This window comes from Clarias gariepinus, chromosome 7 (assembly GCF_024256425.1).
Source record: "Clarias gariepinus isolate MV-2021 ecotype Netherlands chromosome 7, CGAR_prim_01v2, whole genome shotgun sequence".
Lineage (NCBI taxonomy): Eukaryota > Metazoa > Chordata > Actinopteri > Siluriformes > Clariidae > Clarias > Clarias gariepinus.
In genome coordinates, this window is record NC_071106.1 from 22953657 (window position 1) to 22975040 (window position 21384).

Below are 21384 nucleotides of genomic sequence, written 5' to 3' on the forward strand. Positions count from 1 at the left end.
AAATTCTTTGATTTAGTTCTCATTGAGTGGCCACTTCCACATTTCCCTCGCTTTTATTACAGGATTCTTATGTGAGCATAAACAGTGAAACATTTCGCAGGTTTATAATACACCGCGGCCAAGTGAACCACGTTCCGGCCGATTAGGCGCGTGGTCCTTTGCCTAGCAACACTGAATGAAACGAGGCATAATCGTGGTGTTTGCTGCGGTTATGACATAGCATAGTTTATTATCTGCTGTGGAAGATCTGATTTATTCAAACACAATAATAAAGCTTTATATCCTTAGTAGGGGTCATTACATTGTTTTAGAGATAATTTCACGGAAGCTTCAAACAGAACGAACAAACTAATGAATTTTCTCAAAAGTTATAAAATTAAGTAAAGCGAAATCCCCTAAATCTCCTTATAAAATATCGCTGATTATCAACGCCAGAATGAATGGCGAATTGTTGATATTTCACGAAAGCATATATAAATATTATAAACTGCATATATGGAATGAACCCTGAGATAGTTACATATACGCACTGAATGATGCATGGATAGTTGGCGCGATCCCTTGCGCCATCTGCTGAGAGAAATGAGAATCGCAGGTTGGAAAAGGCAGGAAATGGCATGACCGGCGCGCAGCTGTCTGCGATTTCACGTAAATAATAGCAAAATGGCTTCATACTGGCTTTTACTGGTGCGATTTTGAAAATGTAGGCATACAGGGTGATTAAGCTCACAGATCTAGGAAAAGTCATGAAAGGAGGGTTCTGGAATTTGATGTGTATGTAGTTTGTTGTGTATGGAGTTTTTTTTTTTTTTTTTTTTTTTTTACCCCATTGCGGTCAAATAACCGCTGCTTGACGCTTCTAGTGTTAATAAGGTTTGCCGGTGGCGGTACAGCATAACAGGGTTGCTGGGATGTAAAAATGTAATTTGTTAAAACGTTTTTATTATTTATTAAAGAACATTATGATAACATCCTTTTGCATTTAATTCTTATAATAACACAAAAGCACATCGACATCTGCTGACACAGTAGCACATCCTGACAATGTTTGAATTTTATGGTCATTTAGTTTCATTTATTTAAGTTAATAAATCTACTACAAATTAAAGGACAAAATATAAGATGACAAAAAAACCTACATGCGTAGATTTTTTAATTACACACGATAAAATCTAAAGGTTCAACTGTGTTAACGTTTACCTGGCTTAAATTTGATCTTAAGATTTAATTAATTTAAATTCTACATTTGTACTGTAATTTTAGTACTATGATGATGAATTTGTTTAACTACAATGTTTCACTTGCTTTTATCTGCTACTACGTGCAGTTGTAAAGGAGCTGCAGCTCATTAATCCTTGAGAGAATTAACTGATGCCCGAGGCTTCTGTCTATAGTTATATAGTGCCACTTAGCGGTCATCATCCGCACAAACCCAAATGCTGCCGCCAAGAGGCGTGGCGGTAAAACCAGAATATCAATTAAGCACCATCTGTAGGTGCATTTCCACTGTGAGAGACAGAATCTAGAAAGAAAAATCCGGAAATAACAATGTATGATTTTTGAACAATTTGTGAATTACTGTGTCAAATAAGTATTTGATCACTTGCTTATCAGCCAGATTTCTGACCCTCAAAGATCTGTTATTTTGCTTTTAAGTAGTCCAGCTACACTCTGCTCATGACTCTAAATTATTAGCACTTGTTTGAGGTCGTTAGCTGTCATAAAGACACCTGTGTACCCCACGATCAGCCAAAGTCTAAGTAGCAACATGGGCAAAACCAAAGAGTTGTCAAAAGACAAAATTGTAGACCTTCACAAAGCTGGAAAGGGCTACGGGGCAACTGCCAAGCAGCTTGTTGGAAAAAAAAAAAAAAACTGTTGGAGCAATTGTCAGAAAATAAAAGAGGTTTATGATGACTGTCATTGTCTCTCATACTGGGGCCTCACGGAAGATCTCTCCTCGTGGGGTATTAATGATGCTAAGAATAGTGAAGAATCATCCCAGAACTACATGGAAGCTCAATGCCATGAAGAAAGCTAGGACCATCGTTTCTAAGGCTACTATCAGTAATACACCAAGATGTCATAGTTTAAAATTTTGCATCGCACGGAAGGTTTACCTGCGCAAGTCAGCCCATGTCCAGGCCCGTCTAAAGTTTGCCAGGGACCATCTGGATGATTCAGAGGAGTCAAGGAAGCAAGTCCTGTGGTCAGATGATACCAAAGTGGAACTTAACTCCATTCGCTGTGTTTGGAGGAAGAAGAATGATGAGTATCATTCCAATAATACCATACCTACAGTGAAGCATGGAGCTGGAAGCATCATGCTCTGGGTTTTTTTTTTTGCACAGGCGACAGGCGACTGAACTGTGTTAAGGAGAGGATGACCGGGGCCATGTATTGTGACATATTGGGCAAAAACCACCTTCCCTCAGTCAGAGCATTAAAGATGGGTCGTGGCTAGGTCTTCCAACATGACAATGACCCAAAGCACACAGCCAGGAAAACCAAGGAGTGGCTCCGTAAGGAGCATATCAAGGTTATTGAGTGGCCTAGCCAGTCTCCAGATCTAAATCCAATAGAAAATCTTTGGAGGGAGCTGAAACTCTGTGTTGCTCAGCGACAGCTCCGAAACCTGACAGGTCTAGAGAAGATCTGTATGGAGCAGTGGGCCAAAAATCCTCCTGCAGTGTGTGCAAACCTGGTGAAGAACTACAGGAACCATTTGACCTCTGTAATTAACAAAGGCTTCTGTACCAAATATATATATTTTTTGACTCAAACACTGTCAGGTTTCGATTCCCGCCTCAGGTCTGTGTGCATGGGATGTGTGTGTATTTACGAACTCAAGATGGCGCCTGTGTGTGTGGCTTGCCGTTTCTGCTGACATTGTTTTTTGGATTATTATTGTTTTTGTCACTTGTCACTCAAAAAGTTAACTCTCTGTTGGTGTATGATCGTCAAACACTCATGAGCAAAATCACTTGCCCCAACTATTATCGGTAATACCAGCTCACCTCTACACCACTGTGCAGTTCCTGCCTGGTACCTGTGGTTGGCTCGGATGACTTTTCTCGGTCGCATTGTAGCGCTCCGCGTTTTTGCCAGCTGCGGGGGGTGAATGCGAGAAACCTGCGCTCGCTTTGTTGGGCGCCCTGGCCTTATCTCAACCCGCCCTCTACTCTAAACAGAATGACCAAGATGGGCCTGGTAAATGTGAGGTCACTAACCAACAAAAACTTTTATTCTAAGGGAGTTAGAATAACCACGTTACCTCACGTGGTTTGGACTTTCTTTTATTACAGAGACATGGCTGAGTGTTGGTGAGTACAGTGCCTTCTCTGAACATCAGGTCCAGGAGAAGGAATCGCGGTGGGCTATTGGGATAACTTCTATTGTAAGCAGCTGTGGTTACTGACTTTTTCCAGCTTTGAGCTGACTTTATTTGAGCTTGGCCGCTCTCACACAGTTCTGTGAGGAGTGATTTATTGTCCACCTAAGTATAATGACTTTTTAATTGACTTTTCAGATATTTTGGCTGAAATGATGCCAAAATATGATCATGTCCTTATTGTGGGTAATTTTAATGTTCATGTCTGTTGCCCTGAAAATCTGCTGGCCAAAGATTTTTAAAGTTTAATTGATTCGTTTGGTTTTGTGCAGTCAGTGTCGGGCCCCACACAGGAGCAGGGTCATCCTGTGGAGCTCATGGATCATCTATTTCTAACATTAAAGTCTGTGATGCATATTTTCAGATCATATGCCTGTTTTGTTTAACTCTGTTCTACCAAATAATGCTGTTAAAGCCTGTGTGCATGCACGGCGCTGTCGCGTGTTTAACTTCTCCTCCGCTTCTCAGTTCTCTGATGCGTTTAACCGGAGCTGTGAAGATGACATCTCGGAGTACACTTCTGTTGCTGGCTTCAACACTGAGGCATTAGCATCCTGGTTCCATTTCACCTGTAAGGCTGCCTTGGACTCTGTGGCTCCTTTAAAAATCAGGCGCCCCAAAGTTAAATCCAAACCCTGGTTAAACGTCGAGACTCAGACGTGTCAGACGTGAGTGTCAAAAAGTGGAACGCAAATGGAAAAAGGACAAATTGCAAGTGTCTTTTATTTTGTTGAGAGATAGTTGGCGTCTTTATCAAAAAACTAAAAGCTGCAAAAAACAACATTACTCTGAGTTAATTTTAGCAAACTGTCATAAGCCTCGCGTTTTATTTCAGTCATTTAATGCAATCATTAATGGTCCCCAAATAGCCAGTTCCAAAAGCTCAAAGTGTATGAGAACTTTCTCCAGTTTTTTATTGATAAGGTATCTTCTACAAGGGCTCTTATTACATCTCCTGCATGTAACCCATCTATTTCCATTTCTGTCTCTAGCTCTGCTGTTTTTAACCAGTTTGAGCCCATCTCTCTTTCCTTTCTGTTAGAGATTATTAATATTATGAAGCCTGCAGGATCTCCTGCTGATCCCTTTCCTCTACATCTTTTTAAAGATTTGGCTCCCATTCTAGGTCCTATAGTCTTAAATATCATAAATAGCAGCTTGGGATCTGGGGTTGTACCCATACCTTTTAAACGTGCAGTTGTGCAGCCTTTGTTAAAAAAAACTAATCCTGATCTGTGATCCGTCAATCTCTAAGCTACCATTTCTGTCTAAGATTCTGGAGAAGGTAGTTAATTTACAACTAATAAGTTATCTTGGTGAGCATGGAATGCTAAAGGTCTTTCAGTCTGGTTTCAAGGCTCTTCACAGTACTGAAACAGCTCTGTTAAGAGTCTTAAACGACATTTATCGTATTACCGATTCTGGTAACTCTGTGATTCTTCTGCTGCGTGATTTAACAGCTGCCTTTGATACAGTAGACCATGACATTCTTCTGTCACGCTTAAAACACTGGGTGGGAATTAGGGGGACAGCTTTAGACTGGTTTAGGTCCTATCTTATTGATGGAATTTTTTCTGTTAGCCTTGGAGATCTTGAGTCATCATCAGCTCCTCATACATATGGGGTCCCACAGGGGCCTATCCTTGAACCCCTTCTTTTCTCATAGTATTTGTTGCCGCTCGGCTATATCCTGAGAAATCATGGCATCTCCTTTCACTGCTATGTTTTGCTTAGATATGCATGTGATGTGATTTTAATTATGTTCCTCTTTTATTATTTTATAAAAAATATATATTTTTTGTCATTTTATTATTATTTTTTTTATTATCTTGTTTTTAATTTTTTTTTATTTTATTAGATTACTATGTTATTTTATTATTTATGTGAAGCACTTTGGGGCATTCTTGTTGTTAAAGTGCTATACAAATAAAGATAAGTTGAGTTGAGAAGTGATCAAATATTTATTTGAGAGTCATTCACAAATAAGTTGTTTTAAAAGTCATACAATGTGTTTTCCGGATTTTTCTTTTTAGATTCTGTCTCTCACAGTGGAAATGCACCTATGCTGAAAATTGTAGACCCCTCCATGATTTCTAAATATGAGAACTTGCAAAATCACAGGGTGATCAAATACTTATTGACCTTACTGTGTATATATATAACACAGCCTTATTTTAAAATGGATTTTTTTTTCTCAGAATTCTACACACCACACCCCATAATAACAACATGAAAAAAGTTTACTTGAGAGGTCCCAATAAGTCTTCCTGGTGGCTTCGAACTTCCACTTACCGATAATGGAGGCCACTGTGCTCATTGGGACCTTCGAAAGCAGCAGATTTTTTTCTGTAACCTCTCCCAGATTCATGTCTCGGAGGTCTACAGACAATTCCTTTGACTTCATGCTTGTGCACCTCAGCTCTGCTGTTTCCACCAAAACATTCATTGGGAGCTCCACAGAGTCAATGTACATGGCCAGGCAGCTATAGCCAAAATTTGGTCGGTCATGCCAATGTCAAACATCGGTTTCAATGGTTCTAGCAGTGAAAAATATTACGCTGTGCACAATGTAAAACATGTATTGTTCTCTGATGAGCCCGCCTTCACTGTCTTTCCCACATCCGAGAGAGTTATGGTGTGGAGAAGGACCAAAGAAGTGTACCACCCAGACTGTTGCATGCCCAGAGTGGGCATGATGGTTTGGGCTGCAATATCATGGCATTCCCTAGTCCCAATACTTGTGCCAGATGGGCGCATCACTGCCAAAGACTACCGAACCATTCTGAAGGACCATGTAAACCCAATGGTTCACACATTGTATCCTGAAGGCGGTGCTTGTATCAGGATGATAATGCACCAATACACATAGCAAGACTCGTGACAGAGTGGTTTGATAACCATGAAAGTGAAGTTCAATATCTCCCAATGCCTGCACAGTCACCAGATCGAAATATTATTGAGCAAGTCGGAAAATGTTTTCCTCCACCAGCATCATGTAGTGAGCTGGACATTATTCTGCAAGAAGAATGGCTCAAAATCCCTCAGGCCACTGTGCAAGACTTGTATCTGTCATACCAAAGACGAATTGATGCTGTATTGGACGCAAAAACAGGCCCTACACCATACTAATTAATTATTGGGGTCTAAAACCAGGCAATTCAGTTTCATTGTCCAACCCCTGTAAATGTCAGAAAATAAAAGCTTAATTCTAAATGACTTCAACAAAAAAAAGAAAATTTCTAATACTTTTGGGGTGAACTGTACATTAATGTTGGAAAAGCAGGAAGACCAGACAACATTCTTAAAAGAGGGGTTAAGATTAGGACTCAGAACTTGGCAAACCATGTGTTCTGACTGTGTTCTTATAACTCATTTTGTGCACAAGGACATGTTTTGCTAAAACATTTATGGGCTAGATTTCTTAGTTTCAGTGAATGAAAGTTTTAACACTACAAAAACATTCTTTACTGGTCCTTCCAACAGTTTGGAAAAGGCTCATTCTCTGGTTTAAATTCTCCATACCTCTGTCTTTCATTTTAAAAACAGCGAAGTATAATAACACGAATAACAACAAAATAAATAGAAAATAAGTCAAAAAAAAAACAGAAGGCTCCCACAAATGTTCCATTCTGTCTGTACTCACTCTTTAGTTTTCTGTCGGGATACTTTTCTTTTGTGACTTTCACTTTCAGACTCACTGCTGCCCTGCAAAGGAATTAAAGAGGTATTTTATGATTTAGTATACCACAGTTGTATAATTGAACATTAAATGTAACCACATATTTTACAGAGCACATCAACTTCTTATGGACATCAGAGCAGGATTAACATTGCAATTTACATTCACAGGCAACAATCATATGATGAAAAAAGTAATTTTACAACGTGGCTTATGTGTGACAATATGTGTGGCACATTACCGGGGGGGGGGGGTAAATATAATTGGTAAGATGTTTGGTAAATTTTTTTGGCATAGCTTTTTAGTGACATTTTTTAACCCCTCTTTTACTCATGAATGCAAGTTATTATTACAGTTTAATTAATAGTTTATATTAGCATATATACACTGTCAGACCACAAAAAGAGTATCTCCAAAATGATGATGATTAGTTCTCGACCACAAAACAACAAAGGGTGGCCTGAGCCAAAGCCATCAATGCCATCAGAGCTGGTGGTACAAGGGAGACCGCCATAATATTTCATACGGATTTTTAATGTTATGACTAGAGCAACAGAAACAGGCTCGAGGCAGAAATCTCGTGTCGAGTCCATGCCTTGATGGAACAGACCCGTGTTGGTGGTACAAGGGGGACAAACGCAAAATGTAATAGGAAGTTTTAATATTGTGATTGTTTCTTGTACTACAGAAATTTCAGGACCAATTTTCTTGGTTGATATGATTTCCTGATTACAGTTTTTTTTTTTTGTTCAATAACCAATAACTGGCAACATACACAAATATTTTTACAACATTTTTGCACCAAATTATATTTTTTAAACAAAACATGGATTAATAAATAACCTTTAAATTTCACAAAAATGACATCTAAACTTGGGATCTACAGATAATAGGGATGCCATACATGTATGTATGTGGAAAGCCAAGAAAGTTATGAATTTTACTATTTTTGTAGGGTTTTTTTTGTTTGTTTGTTTGTTTTTTGCATTTTGTGCAACATTTAGTGAGGAAACAGCACCACAGGTACCAAAAAAGTTAGCAAGGACAGTATCAAGAATAAAAGAGAGCCACTTTCAGTGGAAATTAAGAAAGTCCATAAATGCTAAAAAGCTAACTAAGGTATTTATGTAAATCTAGATGTGCCCGCAACTTTGTTCACACGGAATTTAATTGCACACTCATAAGCTTCTTTTTTAAGAAATGTATGCCATCTGTTAAACTTTGGAAAGAACTAAAATGTTTACATTTTAGCGTGAGCTATGCCCCGCAAAATGAAGGTGTAAGATTATGTTTATTGAGTAGCTTTTAATTGCACACCATGAGCTCATGTTTAAAGATGTACAGCACCATCTGTTGAATTTTAACAAAAACTAATGATTTTTCCAAAGTTGTTTTTTTTTATTTGATTTAAAGCCATTTTCCATTTATATATTAGCACCTTCTATTCCTGTGTGTCGACTGCAATAAAACAAATGCTATATGATACCTCAAACTCAACCAAATACACCTGTAAAAACCGCATAGGAATAATTCAGTAATTTTTATGTGGTGTGCACAGACAGAAAACTATTTATAACAACCATCAAGTAAATTTGACCTGTATTTAAACAAAAAACTTATAAAATATAGATATAACACGAGCCTTATCGACAAAATCATTCTGCATTTAATGCCTTTTGCATGCGGAAAAAGCTGGAAAAATATTTACAGTCATGGCCAAAAGTTTTGACAATTATATAAATATTAGAAATTGGAAAAGATGCTGCTTAAGTTTTTAGAATAGCAATTTGCATATACTTCAGAATGTTATGAAGAGTGATAAGATGAATTGCATAGTCCTTTTTTGCCATGAAAATTAACTTAATTCCAAAAAAACCTTTCCACTGCATTTCATCGCTGTCATTAAAGGACCTGCTCAGATCATTTCAGTAATCGTCTTGTTAACTCAGGTGAGAATGTTGACGAGCACAAGGCTGGAGATCATTATGTCAGGCTGATTGGGTTAGAATGGCAGACTTGACATGTTAAAAGGAGGGTGATGCTTGAAATCATTGTTCTTCCATTTTTAACCATGGTGACCTGCAAAGAAACGCATGCAGCCATCATTGCGTTACATAAAAATGGCTTCACAGGCAAGGATATTGTGGCTACTAAGATTGCAACTAAATCAACAATTTATAGGATCATCAAGAACTTCAAGGAAAGAAGTTCAATTCTTGTTAAGAAGGCTTCAGGGCGTCCAAGAGAGTCCAGCAAGCACCAGGATCGTCTCCTAAAGAGGATTTAGCTGCAGGATCGGAGTGCCACCAGTGCAGAACTTGCGCAGGAATGGCAGCAGGCAGGTGTGAGCGCATCTGCCGCACAGTGAGGCGAAGACTTTTGGAAATGGGCTCCAAGTAGTGATTATGAAAGAATTGGTTGCTATCAGTCAGGATTTGGCCCAGAAGTTGATTAAGAGCATGCCCAGTCGAATTGCAGAGGTCCTGAAAAAGAAGGGCCAACACTGCAAATACTGACTCTTTGCATAAATGTCCTGTAATTGTCGATAAAAGTCTTTGAAACGTATGAAGTGCTTGTATATTTCAGTACATCACAGAAACAACTGAAACAAAGATCTAAAAGTAGTTTAGCAGCAAACTTGTGAAAACTAATATTTGTGTCATTTTCAAAACTTTTGGCCATGACTGTATACATCACCCATATCCACAACCACCAAAGTTTTTTCTATTTAGCTGTAATGAGCAATCATTTAATGCTATAAATGTAATTATACAACAGTTGGTTCTGACCGAGCAATCTGACTAAATGAGAAACGTGCTACATGTGGTGGTAACAGATGGTAACAGCACTGGAACACAGCTGAGAGCAGCTGTCTGCCAAAACCCACATCACGGTCACCTCAGTCACAAAAGCACTTTGAGCAAGAAAACAAATGTGATACCGTTTAAACAATAATTTGTCTTTTTAGTAATTGCTTTAAAGTGCTTCCAAATAGTTTCTGAACAATCTGTGTTCTTTTAGTACGTTAAAAAGCTAACTATTTCCTAACACAAGGTTAAACTGCAAATACCTCTCTAACCCCTTGATCAAGGACTCCACTTGATGTGTGAAACAAGGAATTATAACTTGCACCCTCCAGTGTCTTTTTCCTGATTAAGAACATGGTATTGTAATCATGTAAAAGCATAGCCATCACATTCAAGTTTGCTTTCTGAACAACCTCATTTTGTCTTGTCCCCCTTTGCTGATATAATAAAGTTCATATATTTGGAAAAAAAACCCACTTGGTTTTGGAACATGATTAGGTGGCCATAAACTTTTGGTCATAATGTGTTTTACATAAAAGGTATTAATTATGGCAAGACGGTTTGAAGGGACGGTCTATTACAGTGGTGTTAAGTTTGTGCAGTATTTTTGACACATACATGACACAGCTTTTAAACTGAAAAGTATAGTGGCAGTTGCTATGGCATGCCATTATTTCCAATGAAATTAATTGCAGTAATAATTATTTGCACATATCGGATATGTTCTATGTCCATGTAAACAGGAAAAAAAATTTATTTCCTTATATTTTCATATAAGGAAATAAATCAGATATGTGCTAATGTGATTGTCATGTAAACACACAGATTGTAATTTCTGGCATTATGTTTTGTACGTCAGTAAAACTGTGACTTCTTCGAGGTTTAATGACGTAACGTTATTCCCCGGTGGAAGCACGTGTGAAATGATAACATCGCAAGTGACATGGAAGAGGAAAAGACCCCCTGTGTTAGAGCTTATTTAGGCTAAATAACATTAAGAAATCAGTATTTGATGAATGAAGCATATGCACAGGCTGCAATTATGGCGTTTTTTCCTCCTTCCGTGTTACAAAATCATGGTGATGTTTCGCGAACTTTGCATATATCTCAGAGCTAGCGTCAAGCATATTTTACCTTCGTCCATTTTGGCTACTGTGTAGCACAAAAACCTCCCATTAAGTATGTGCGATGTTTCAGATGGTATGGCAAGTGTAAACATTTGAATCGGATATGGGTCATAGTTGAAAGAATGTGTAAACAGACGGTCAAAAAAATCAGATATAGGCAACAAATCAGAATTGGGCATTGACACCTGCAGTGTAAACGTGCCTTAATTGTCTGCTACCTAAATTAAGTCAACAGTTACGTTACACAATACAGAGACCATGTCTGTTCCCTGAACAAAACAAAATTGTGAAAATACTCCAAATTCATAGCCAAAACCTCTGATCAGAAGCTGGGATCATTAACTAAGGAGATCTCAGACATCTAAAGCGCTTATTGTAAATAAAAAAATCACCGACGAACTGCATCTTGAAATATGAATTGAACTGGATGCATGGTGTACCCTGCCTAGAGCCCCAAGTCTCCTGGGATCGGCTTCAGACCCCTATAGACGATGAGTGAGTGAATCACATTATTATTATTATTATTATTGACACATATTGCAATTGCAATTTACACTAATATTTAACTATTACATTTACCATATGTACATTTATACTTTGCAGCCAAGCACAATGCCTTGTCTGGGAAGAAAACGTTTTGTTCCTTTAGATATGAATAGTTTTTTTTTTTTTTTTGTACAGTACATTAAGGAAAAATTCTACATGTTATCCACACACAATTTAAGCACAATTTTAAACATTAAAAAAAAAAAAAACTAGCTTACTAATTCATATATTCAACAATTTTCCCACATTCACAACTATTCAAACACCTTCAGAAGGTCTTTTAAACCAGATGGAGTCAGTTCAGTGTCAATTCACAAATCGCCGTTTTTGGAAATCGTCGATTTCGTTCGCCGTTTGCGAACATCCCCGCATTTGAGTGTATTTTTTAAACCTCTCTAATGCACTTTAAATTTCAAATGCATTTTTTTTAAAAAAGAGAACACTCTTTTGCAGCCTATTCAAGATCCCCTATAATTTCAGACAATCAGTTGAAAATAAATTTAAGTCGCAAAAACTGAAGCTGTCCAATATTAAGTTAAATTTGCGCAGTGCATTATATTACAGTATGTGTCAAAATACAGTACTAAAATAAAAAGAGCATATTACCTCATCTGTTGAGTTTATTTCTCCTAAAAAAAAACTAACACGCTATTAGCGTGTTGATTTACCAAGGTATGCGTGACATAAATGTTCAAAGTGTGTGTGCACCGCCTTGCTGTAGACAGTGTTTATATCATTCATGCAAATTCTTAAACATGTCCCAGAACAAAGGTTGCTGCAGTCTCCTGCAAAAAGAGACAATTTCCTTGTAGAATGATTGATAGTGCAGTTTGCATCAGAACAGCAAAATTCAGAACAATTTCAGAACAAACTAGACAGTACAACTATGCTACTTGCTGTCGTATTACTGAATCTCTCTCTGAATCATTTTACCACCTTTTTCAAACTTATTGATGAGGCTGCCAGTAATGACCACTTCCGTACAGGATGAAATTATACTCAACTATGAATACCCTTTCCTCCATCAGCATTGCCAATAAAAACTGCACAACATCCTTTTCACTGCCCTGAACAAGTGCGGCTGGAGCTATGCCTCGTTGACAAACACACACACAGTGCTGTACATTTTGCCGCATACCGTGTATGGAGGTGATCAGTCTGTGGCACTGCTGAGATGTTATGGAAGCCCAGGTTGCACTCATTGCAGACTTTAGCTGTTCTGCATTGTTGGGTCTGGTGTCTCACATCCTTTGCTTTACAATGCCCAACAGATTCTCTATGGGGTTTAGGTCAGGTGAGTTTGCTGGTCAATCAGAGACAGAAATACCATGGGGATCCTTGCTGGCCAATCAAGCACAGGGATCCCTTAAACCAAGTATTAGTACTTTTGACAGTTGGGCAGGTGCCAAGTCCTGGTGAAAAATAAAATCAGCATTTTCATAAAGCTGGTCAGCAGAGGAAATCATGAAGTGCTCTAAAACTTCCTGGTAGATTGCTGCGCTGGCCTTGGACATTATAAAACACAGTGGACCAATACTAGCAGATGACATGGCTCTGCAAACACCACTGACTAGACTTCAAGCAACCTGGATTCTGCACCCCTACTCTCTTCTTTCAGACTCTGGAACATCGATTTCCAAATGAAACAAAATTTACTTTCATCTGAAAGGATGACTTTGGTCCACTGAGCAACAGTCTAGTCATTTTGGTCCTTAGCCCAGGTAAGACGCCTCTGATGTTATCTCTGGTTCAAGAGCGACTTGACACTAGGAATGCGACAGAAAAGCACTGACTCCAGCTGCCGTCCGCTCCTTGCGAATCCCCTGCAAATTCTCGAACAGGCTTCGTTTCACAATCCTCTCAAGGTTGAGAGCAGGGCTTCCTGTTGGTGACGTGGCTTCCTGTTTGTATCATTGCCGCGAAAGTTTCGCGTTTGTATCAGCGTTTAAATTTATTTTTTTTATTTCCGTTTATACAATAATAATATTACCATTTTTATTAACACTATTTTTGTTACGTTTTTCATACTATTGGGAATAATCAGTTTTTATGGAAATTAACCTTTCATGAACAGCACACAGGAAGGCTGGATCACGTTGGCTGTAATGAAAAAAAAAATGCATAAAAACAGATTATTTGATTCCGAGTTGAATTGGTAAATGTAAAAGTAGACAATTCAAGCTTTCTATAGATATGTATTTTGTGTCTCTCTGTGGAGTATTTGCTGAGTTTCAGTTCATTTTAATGACGTGTTTCTCCCTGCAGTTCACGCAGCCCAAAACGACAGACCCTGTTTGTTTTCTTTATTTTATTAATGCACACCGTTTTATTTTTAACATGTGTGCATACAAATAAAAGTAGACACTTTGCAGATTCGATTAATATATAGATCTTGTCTGTACGATTAAAACTAAAAGTGTTATCAGTGGGTTTTTTTTGCACTGTTCTTACACTTTTAAATTTTAACACGTAATGTATGTGTAATTTGTGATAACAGCTATATTTTCTGGTATAGTGACTTCAGTAATGCAGCTAAAAAGTCAACTTTAATTGTTTAGGCCTAATAAACTGTTTAACTGAACTCGCAAGTGAATCTTAAGTTTTTTGTGTGTGTCAAATACATTCTCAAATAACCTAAACACTGAAAATATATACTTTATTTTGTCCTCAGATACTTTATTGTAACTCTCCTCTCTCAGTCACATCCCTGTCTGATGGCTTATTATGCAGACCAGTATGCAGGCCTTTGTCTTCTCAGGTGTGAATCACTGCATTAGTAATGATAGTTCACGCCTTCTCGCATAGAGCCTTTACACTCAAAAAGTGACTTAAAAAATGTTAATCACTATATTGTTTTCTGTGAGCAAGTAAACAAGATCATTTTCACATCATTTTGAAGCAAAAACACTAGTCCACCAGCCCAGTTTTTAAAAAGTCTTGTAAACAAATGTTCTGTATGAGTTTCATGGCCTTGTTTTAGCTACTTTTATTTTCACAAAACTTACTAACCACGCCTAATATTTTTTCCCTAAAAAACGCTAACACATACATTCATTTTGGTCACGTATTATTGTAGAACAGTTTGTGCTGATTACAAGAAAAATACAGGTTGTCAATAATATATTTTAAATAGCTGAAAAAAGCACAAATATCAGAGCATGTCCAAACATCTCAAGGGCCCCAAAATCACCTCGGACCTCAGAGGGTTAAATGAAGCTAGTCCTCCTGAATACAACTACATACACCAGCCTCGGCTAACTGGTAGAGGAGGACGCAATTATTTACAATGATAATCTGACTATAATTCAAAAACACGGACACAAATTAAACTAATTTGAACACACAGTTATATGTCTCAGCAAAACCTAAAGAGAAAAACCAGCTTACTAAAGTTGAGCAGTGTGTGCAGGACATGAGATTGGATGCTAATTAACTTCCTTCTGTTTAATTCTGATAAGACAGAAGTTCTAGTTATAGAACCGCATTCAGCTAGAAGTAAGATTTTAGATCACACTAACTTTAGATGGCCTTTCTGTTCCATCAAGTGCAACAGTAAAAGCCTTCGGTGTGATTATAGATTCTAGCCTTTCATTTGAGTCACATGTAGATAATATTACCAGGATAGCATTCTTTCACCCCATAAATATTGCCAAGATAAGAAATATACTGTCGCTAAACGATGCAGAAAAACTAGTTCATGCTTTTATCACCTCTAGGTTGGACTATTGTAATGCCTTACTGTCTGGTTGTTCAACAAGCTTCAGCTAGTCCAGAATGCAGCAGCAAGAGTTCTTACTAGAACCAGAAGATACGAGCACATCACACCTACCTTATCTTTACCTCATTGGCTCCCTGTGAAATTTCGCATTGATTTTAAAATACTACTCGACATCTAAAGCATTAAATGGTCTCGCGCCGCAGTATCTGAGCAAACTGCTAGTGTCTTACGATCCGCTACACCTATTTCGATCAAAGGATGCAGGCTGCTTGTCAGTACTGCATATTATAAAAACAAAGCCTATGTCTACTTAAATATGGGAAAGTAATTCTATTTCTAAACAGGGGGGCAATTAACCGCCCCAAAAATCCCATTGACTTAACATTGAGACCAATTTTGACGGATTGTAACGCAGAGAGTGAATTTTGTAGAGACGTCAAATTTACCACATTTGAAGAGGTTTGCAGCCTGTGTCAGAAGATACCCCGGCACAGGGGGATACGTTCGACCCCCGGGGCAAGAGAGGTCCCCAAAGTTGCCCCATAGAATTTGAATAGGGATTTTGACAACTTTGCCCATTGACTTACAATGGGAATTTTGAAAAATTACTAGTCCCGCACCGTTCGTCGTTAGATCCATGAATGAGGTGTCAAACCGTGCGCTTATTCGGGAGTAGGGTGCTCTGACTGTTCGAAGGGGTGGGCGGTTCATTGCCCCCGCAGACTTAACACTGAGAACAACTTTGAGTCCCATAAGTGAGGTGTCAAACCGTGCGGCTTATTCGGGAACGGGGTGCTGTGACTTTTCTAAGGGGTGGGTGGTTACTTGACCAGCCACAGACTGTCGTAGAGACATGGGGGAAAGCTTATGTAACCAGGACAATCAATCACTCTTTTGCATTTATCATAATGCTCATAAGCCACGGCCCCTAGCACCCTCATTAGCATGCTGTTAGCATGATGCTAACACGAGTAGCATTTTGCTAGCATGATGCTAACAATATTAACATGTTGCTAGCATGATGCTAATTTCATCGGCACATCGCTAGCATGATGCTAACGCTAATAGCATGTCGCTAGCATTATGCTAACTTTAGTAGTATTTCGCTAATAATAGATGTATAGAATGTTCCTAGCATCATGCTAGTGTAATTAGCATTACGTTTAGCTGATTAGCATGTCAGAGATCTGAGGGGCCTGACTTTTGCCACGGCAAGCACCACTCACATTTTCTTCAGGAAATGTACCTCTCTAGTTATTATTATTATTTTACTATTATTGTATTTATTTTTATTTAACTATTGGTTCATGATGTTTTTATGTATGTAAGTATGTAACTTTGTATGTCTACTTAAATATGGGAAAGTAATTCTATTTCTAAACATTTGCAGAAAATTGGCGATATTCTTTATACTTTAGTTAAATTCTTATTACTCTTATTGTCTCTTGTTATGTATGGAATTATTTGTAAAATTCAATAAAAATATTGGTTGAAAAAAAAGATTGTACAGCTTACATTTACTTCTGTAAGGAGCAACTTTTAATACAGTTCATCTTATAAACAAAAATAAAAATTTAGTGGTATGAATATGATTAAGGAATAAAAAAGAGGACTTTATAGTTAATTATTCTTCTTTAAAAGATTTTTCTTAGAACAAATTTAATAGAATTATGAGGCCAGTATTGTGAAGTAAACAGTGTCGTTAACTGAACAGTATCATACCCAGAGTTATACCAGACTGTACACTAAATTAAATACAGTGGGTAAATATGTTACTGTCCCAAATGTTTTAAAACATATTGCAATTTACCAAATCTGGAATGAGAGTATGTTTTAAGGATTCAAGGATTCTTTATTGTCATACCAGCACAATTCCATGTTCTGGTACGAAATTAGTATCTAGGTCCGTTTAAACCACAAAGATAGCAGAATAATATAAATATGAGGATGTATATATACAGTGGTCCTAAGTGCAAAACAAATTAAAACTGAAAGCAAAATAACAAAACCCAAATCAAAATAACAAATTTAAAACCAAATTAACAAAACGGAAAACAAAAAAACTAATATCTGACTGGCCGAGAAGTGCAATACAAATTAACAAAATGGAAAACAAATTAAAAACCAAATAACAAAACCCAAAACAATTTTTCGGAGGGGGGGTGGGGGGGAAGTTTTGTTGTTTTGTTTTTGGTTTTGTTATTTTGTTTTCGGATTTTTTATTTGGTTTTAAATTTGTTCATTTGTTTTTCGTTTTGTTAATTTGTACTGCACTTCTCGGCCAGTCAGATACAAACCGGAAAAGGTAGGTATAGTTTGCGAATGAAATGCTTACCCCTTGATTGGACGAAACATCTGTCACTTAAGATATACAGGAAGTAGGAACTTGTTTCTTTATCTTTGTTTCTTGTGTGATCTGCTTCACTTTAAACTATGATGGTCATGAAGTGCAAAAAAATTAACAAAACTGACTTCAGGGCTACCGTAAGAACGCCATATTTGAAACCACAATAATGTTTATACATTCATACACACACAAATCTACCGCTACTACAGTACTTCCTGTATATCTTGAGTGACAGATGTCTCGTCCAATTAGCGGTAAGCATTTCATTCGCAAACTATACCTGCCTTTTCCGGTTTGTATCGGACTGGCCGAGAAGTGCAATACAAATTAACAAAACGGAAAACAAATGAACAAAAACAAAAACAAAACAACAAACCTCCCTAAAAAATAGTTTTGGGTTTTGTTATTTGGTTTTGAATTTGTTCATTTGTTTTCCATTTTGTTAATTTGTATTGCACTTCTCGGCCAGTCAGATATTAGTTATTTTGTTTTCCATTTTGTTAATTTGGTTTTGAATTTGTTATTTTGTTTTGGGTTTTGTTTTTTTGTTTTCAGTTTTGTTAATTTGTTTTGCACTTCAGGGCCACCGTATATATATATATATATATATGTATATACATGAACATAAATTCACGGAAAAGCTCACTAAATAAAACATCAAATATTGTGGTTTTGTACTAAATTGTAATTTAATACAAGGCAAAGAAAACTTATAAATCTTGCTTCCTATTTTATCATTTCAAACTGTGGTTTGGGCGGGGCTTGGGTTATACAGAAAGCACCTAATAAAATAGAGATCATGGTTAAAAAAAAAAAAAAAAGGTGGACTGCTAACCTCTGCTCCAATGTTTAGACGAGCAGGCTCCTGTCTGCTCCGATTGGACCTTCTGACACCATAAACATCTGGATGTGCCTCCCACATCTGACAAATGTAAAACAAAAGAAGCATAAACTTTGGATTGTATAACAGTTAAAGCTCAGCTCACAAATAAGAAAGTGCAGGAAAACAAATGTAGAGTAAAAGTTAAATTGTTTTCATATATCAACTTAATATGTTAATCTTGTGTAGAGAAGGTTAAATGTCTTGTTGGAGTGCCCACAGTGGCAGCTTGATCAGCAAGCCAGAACCTTAATTGCTGGGTCACCAATAGTTAGCTGGTTGCCATTTTAGTCATTCTACCTTGTCCAAAAGCAGATACTGGATTACTGTTATATGTGGGCCATGGACTTGGGTTCAGAGAAAAAGGATTTTAATCAAACAGAAACCTTTCTTTCCCATGACATTATTTTGTAGCAAACAGTCACAATTTAATTTCTATTCAACAGTTATATTAAAAGAAATAGGTCCAGTCTTAGGTCCTTCATACCTTTTTCACATCAGCAAGGTCTCGCTTCTTGACCCGTTTCTCTTTGATCTCTTCAATGGTCTGGCGTGACTTCGACCCAGCCGATTCACTACCAGATTCAGAGCAGCTCTCGGACTCAGACGTGCTGTTGGATTCGGAATGCTGAGTGTGTGCACGTTCACTGCCCTGCTCAGTCTCAGACTGGCTGCCTGTATCTGAGGCCGAACGATTCGACCCCTCTGATGTACAGCTGCTACGTCAAAAAAAGGGTCAGTCAGGATACATCATGACAAAAACAATTCAAAAGGATGTCAGCTATTGTACAAAAAACATGTACATGCTGTATAAATCTCTAGACATTAAATGGATCCATGTTGAAACACAACAGCCATTTAACACAATGAAGAGATCGAGGCATTGAATCTTCATGCTATGCTTAATATTATTGATATTTTGAAAAAAAATGTCGAAAGCAATGCTCTTGTGTGCTTTCCCACTTTATCAGCTATGGCTGTGTAGGTCAGAAAATGTGTGGGGCATGTGTTGCGCATACACATATTTCTGGGGAGACAGACAACACTGATGAGAGAAAGGCCACCTCTGTGTTCAGATATGGTTGGCCTTTTATATCTGATTTGAGTTGTGCCCAGGTATAGGGCTGGGCGATATGGCTGAAAACTGTATTACGATATCAGTGTTTCACATCAGTCGATATCGATAATTATTAATATTTTTTATGACCCATTTAAAATAAGGAGCAGGAGAAAAATATATTACATTTAAACATTTTTTTTAACTTAACCTTCCTCTGATCATAGTCCCCTCAGTTATTAAGACAGAAATGTCAATAACCATGGAAAATAATTAAAATGTAAATATAAGTCTAAAGTCACAATGTTAACAATTATCACAATGTTAACAATTATCTCAACATTTAAGGTGCAAAATGAAAGAAAATGTAAGAAATGCTTAATAAAGTGTAATAAAATAGTGCAAAGTGCATTTTCTGCTTATGAAGAGGAATCCAGCAGACCAGCACGAGACAACAATATAGCGCAACCAAACTTGATACTGTTACATGATTGGTGTTAGCGTATCACTCCCTACGTTGCTAGGTTACCAGAGAACAAGTGCCTTTGTTAATGCAACTGATTGGGGCCGATCACCAAGATCATGATCTGCCGATGGCCGATCACTGCCGATCACAGAATGGCAGGGGAATGGAAATCTTATCTATAATCTAGCAGAGTTTGCACCATTTGTAGAAATGAAACTAACTCTAAACTAACTATATTGAAAAAAGAAAACTGTAGAAATAGGCTACAGTCAAGATCTTGAAGAACCATTAAGTGTTTATTTTAGAAAATTAGAACTTACAGATCTGGCCTTTAAAAACGCACGTTTTGAGAAAAGGGATCCCGCGACTTGCTGTGAAAATGCCCTTCATTACCTGTAGGGGGCAGTCATGTTTTAGTCTGAAGTATTGTGTGTCTATTGAAGCCGAAAAATGTGTTATGTCTCTTAAGCGCCCATTGACAGCAAGCGACAGAGCTCACAAACGTGTTTTCATTTTCATTCAGAATTATTATTATTATTAGTAGTAGTCCTCTGAATTTATTATTGTTATTATTCTTATATACACACGCGCGTGTGTGCAAAAGAACTACAAAGATATATGATATGTCAGCCTATAACAGTATTGTTTTACTGTTTTTATGCGCTTTAAACATACACGGCCACTGGTGGCTCAGTGGTAGGTGATTCGCCTGCCATGCGGAAGCCCCGGGTTCGATTCCCAGCCAGTGCCCAAAGTGCCGATGTTATGCGCTAAAATGCCATGATATAGCCATTACATTATCAAGTTATGCTTCAGTACTAAATGCATAGTTAGTTTTTTTCTTAAGCTATGAAACACATTAGCACTCACCTCACATAATTTAATGATAATCATAAGCAAAAAGTGTAAAACAAAGGACTCACATTTATTACATTTTCACCCAGAACGGGATTCGAACCAGAGTCTGGACGATTTTATACTTTTATTTAAGCAACGCCACACCACGTGGAAAGCGGCAAAAATGCTTCAATTTCATTGGCTGTCACTGAGTGTCAGCTATTCACGACTGGCCCACGCGGAACACAAAATCCCCGGGCTTTGACAGCGCTTTCTCTATTCGTTATTACCAGGGGCGGACTGGGACCAAAAAGTGGCCCTGGACTTCCTGGCCCACAGCAGCCCACACCATAATACATTGGCTCATTAATGTAGAGATAAATTTTTAACACCAGTTACTAGTATAAAAATATAACACAATCCAGAAATAAATGCTATTTAAACATATTATTTGAAGTATCAATGAGTATATATTAGGTCATATTAGTAAAACAAAGAAACAAAGAAAAGAACATTAAGACAAACAACA

The 21384-nt window shown here is 37.6% G+C and overlaps 1 protein-coding gene across 1 annotated transcript in view; it reads right to left on the reverse strand.

Moving 5' to 3' along the window:
• Nucleotides 1-21384, reverse strand: part of chd2 (chromodomain helicase DNA binding protein 2) — a 186769-nt gene that overhangs the window by 134391 nt on the left and 30994 nt on the right. Inside the window, exons 2-4 of the mRNA XM_053499720.1 lie at nt 18983-19214; nt 18451-18537; nt 7035-7096 (exon numbers count right to left, since the gene is read on the reverse strand). Of these exons, the coding sequence (XP_053355695.1) occupies nt 7035-7096; nt 18451-18537; nt 18983-19214 (381 nt within the window). The remainder of the gene's footprint in view (nt 1-7034; nt 7097-18450; nt 18538-18982; nt 19215-21384) is intronic.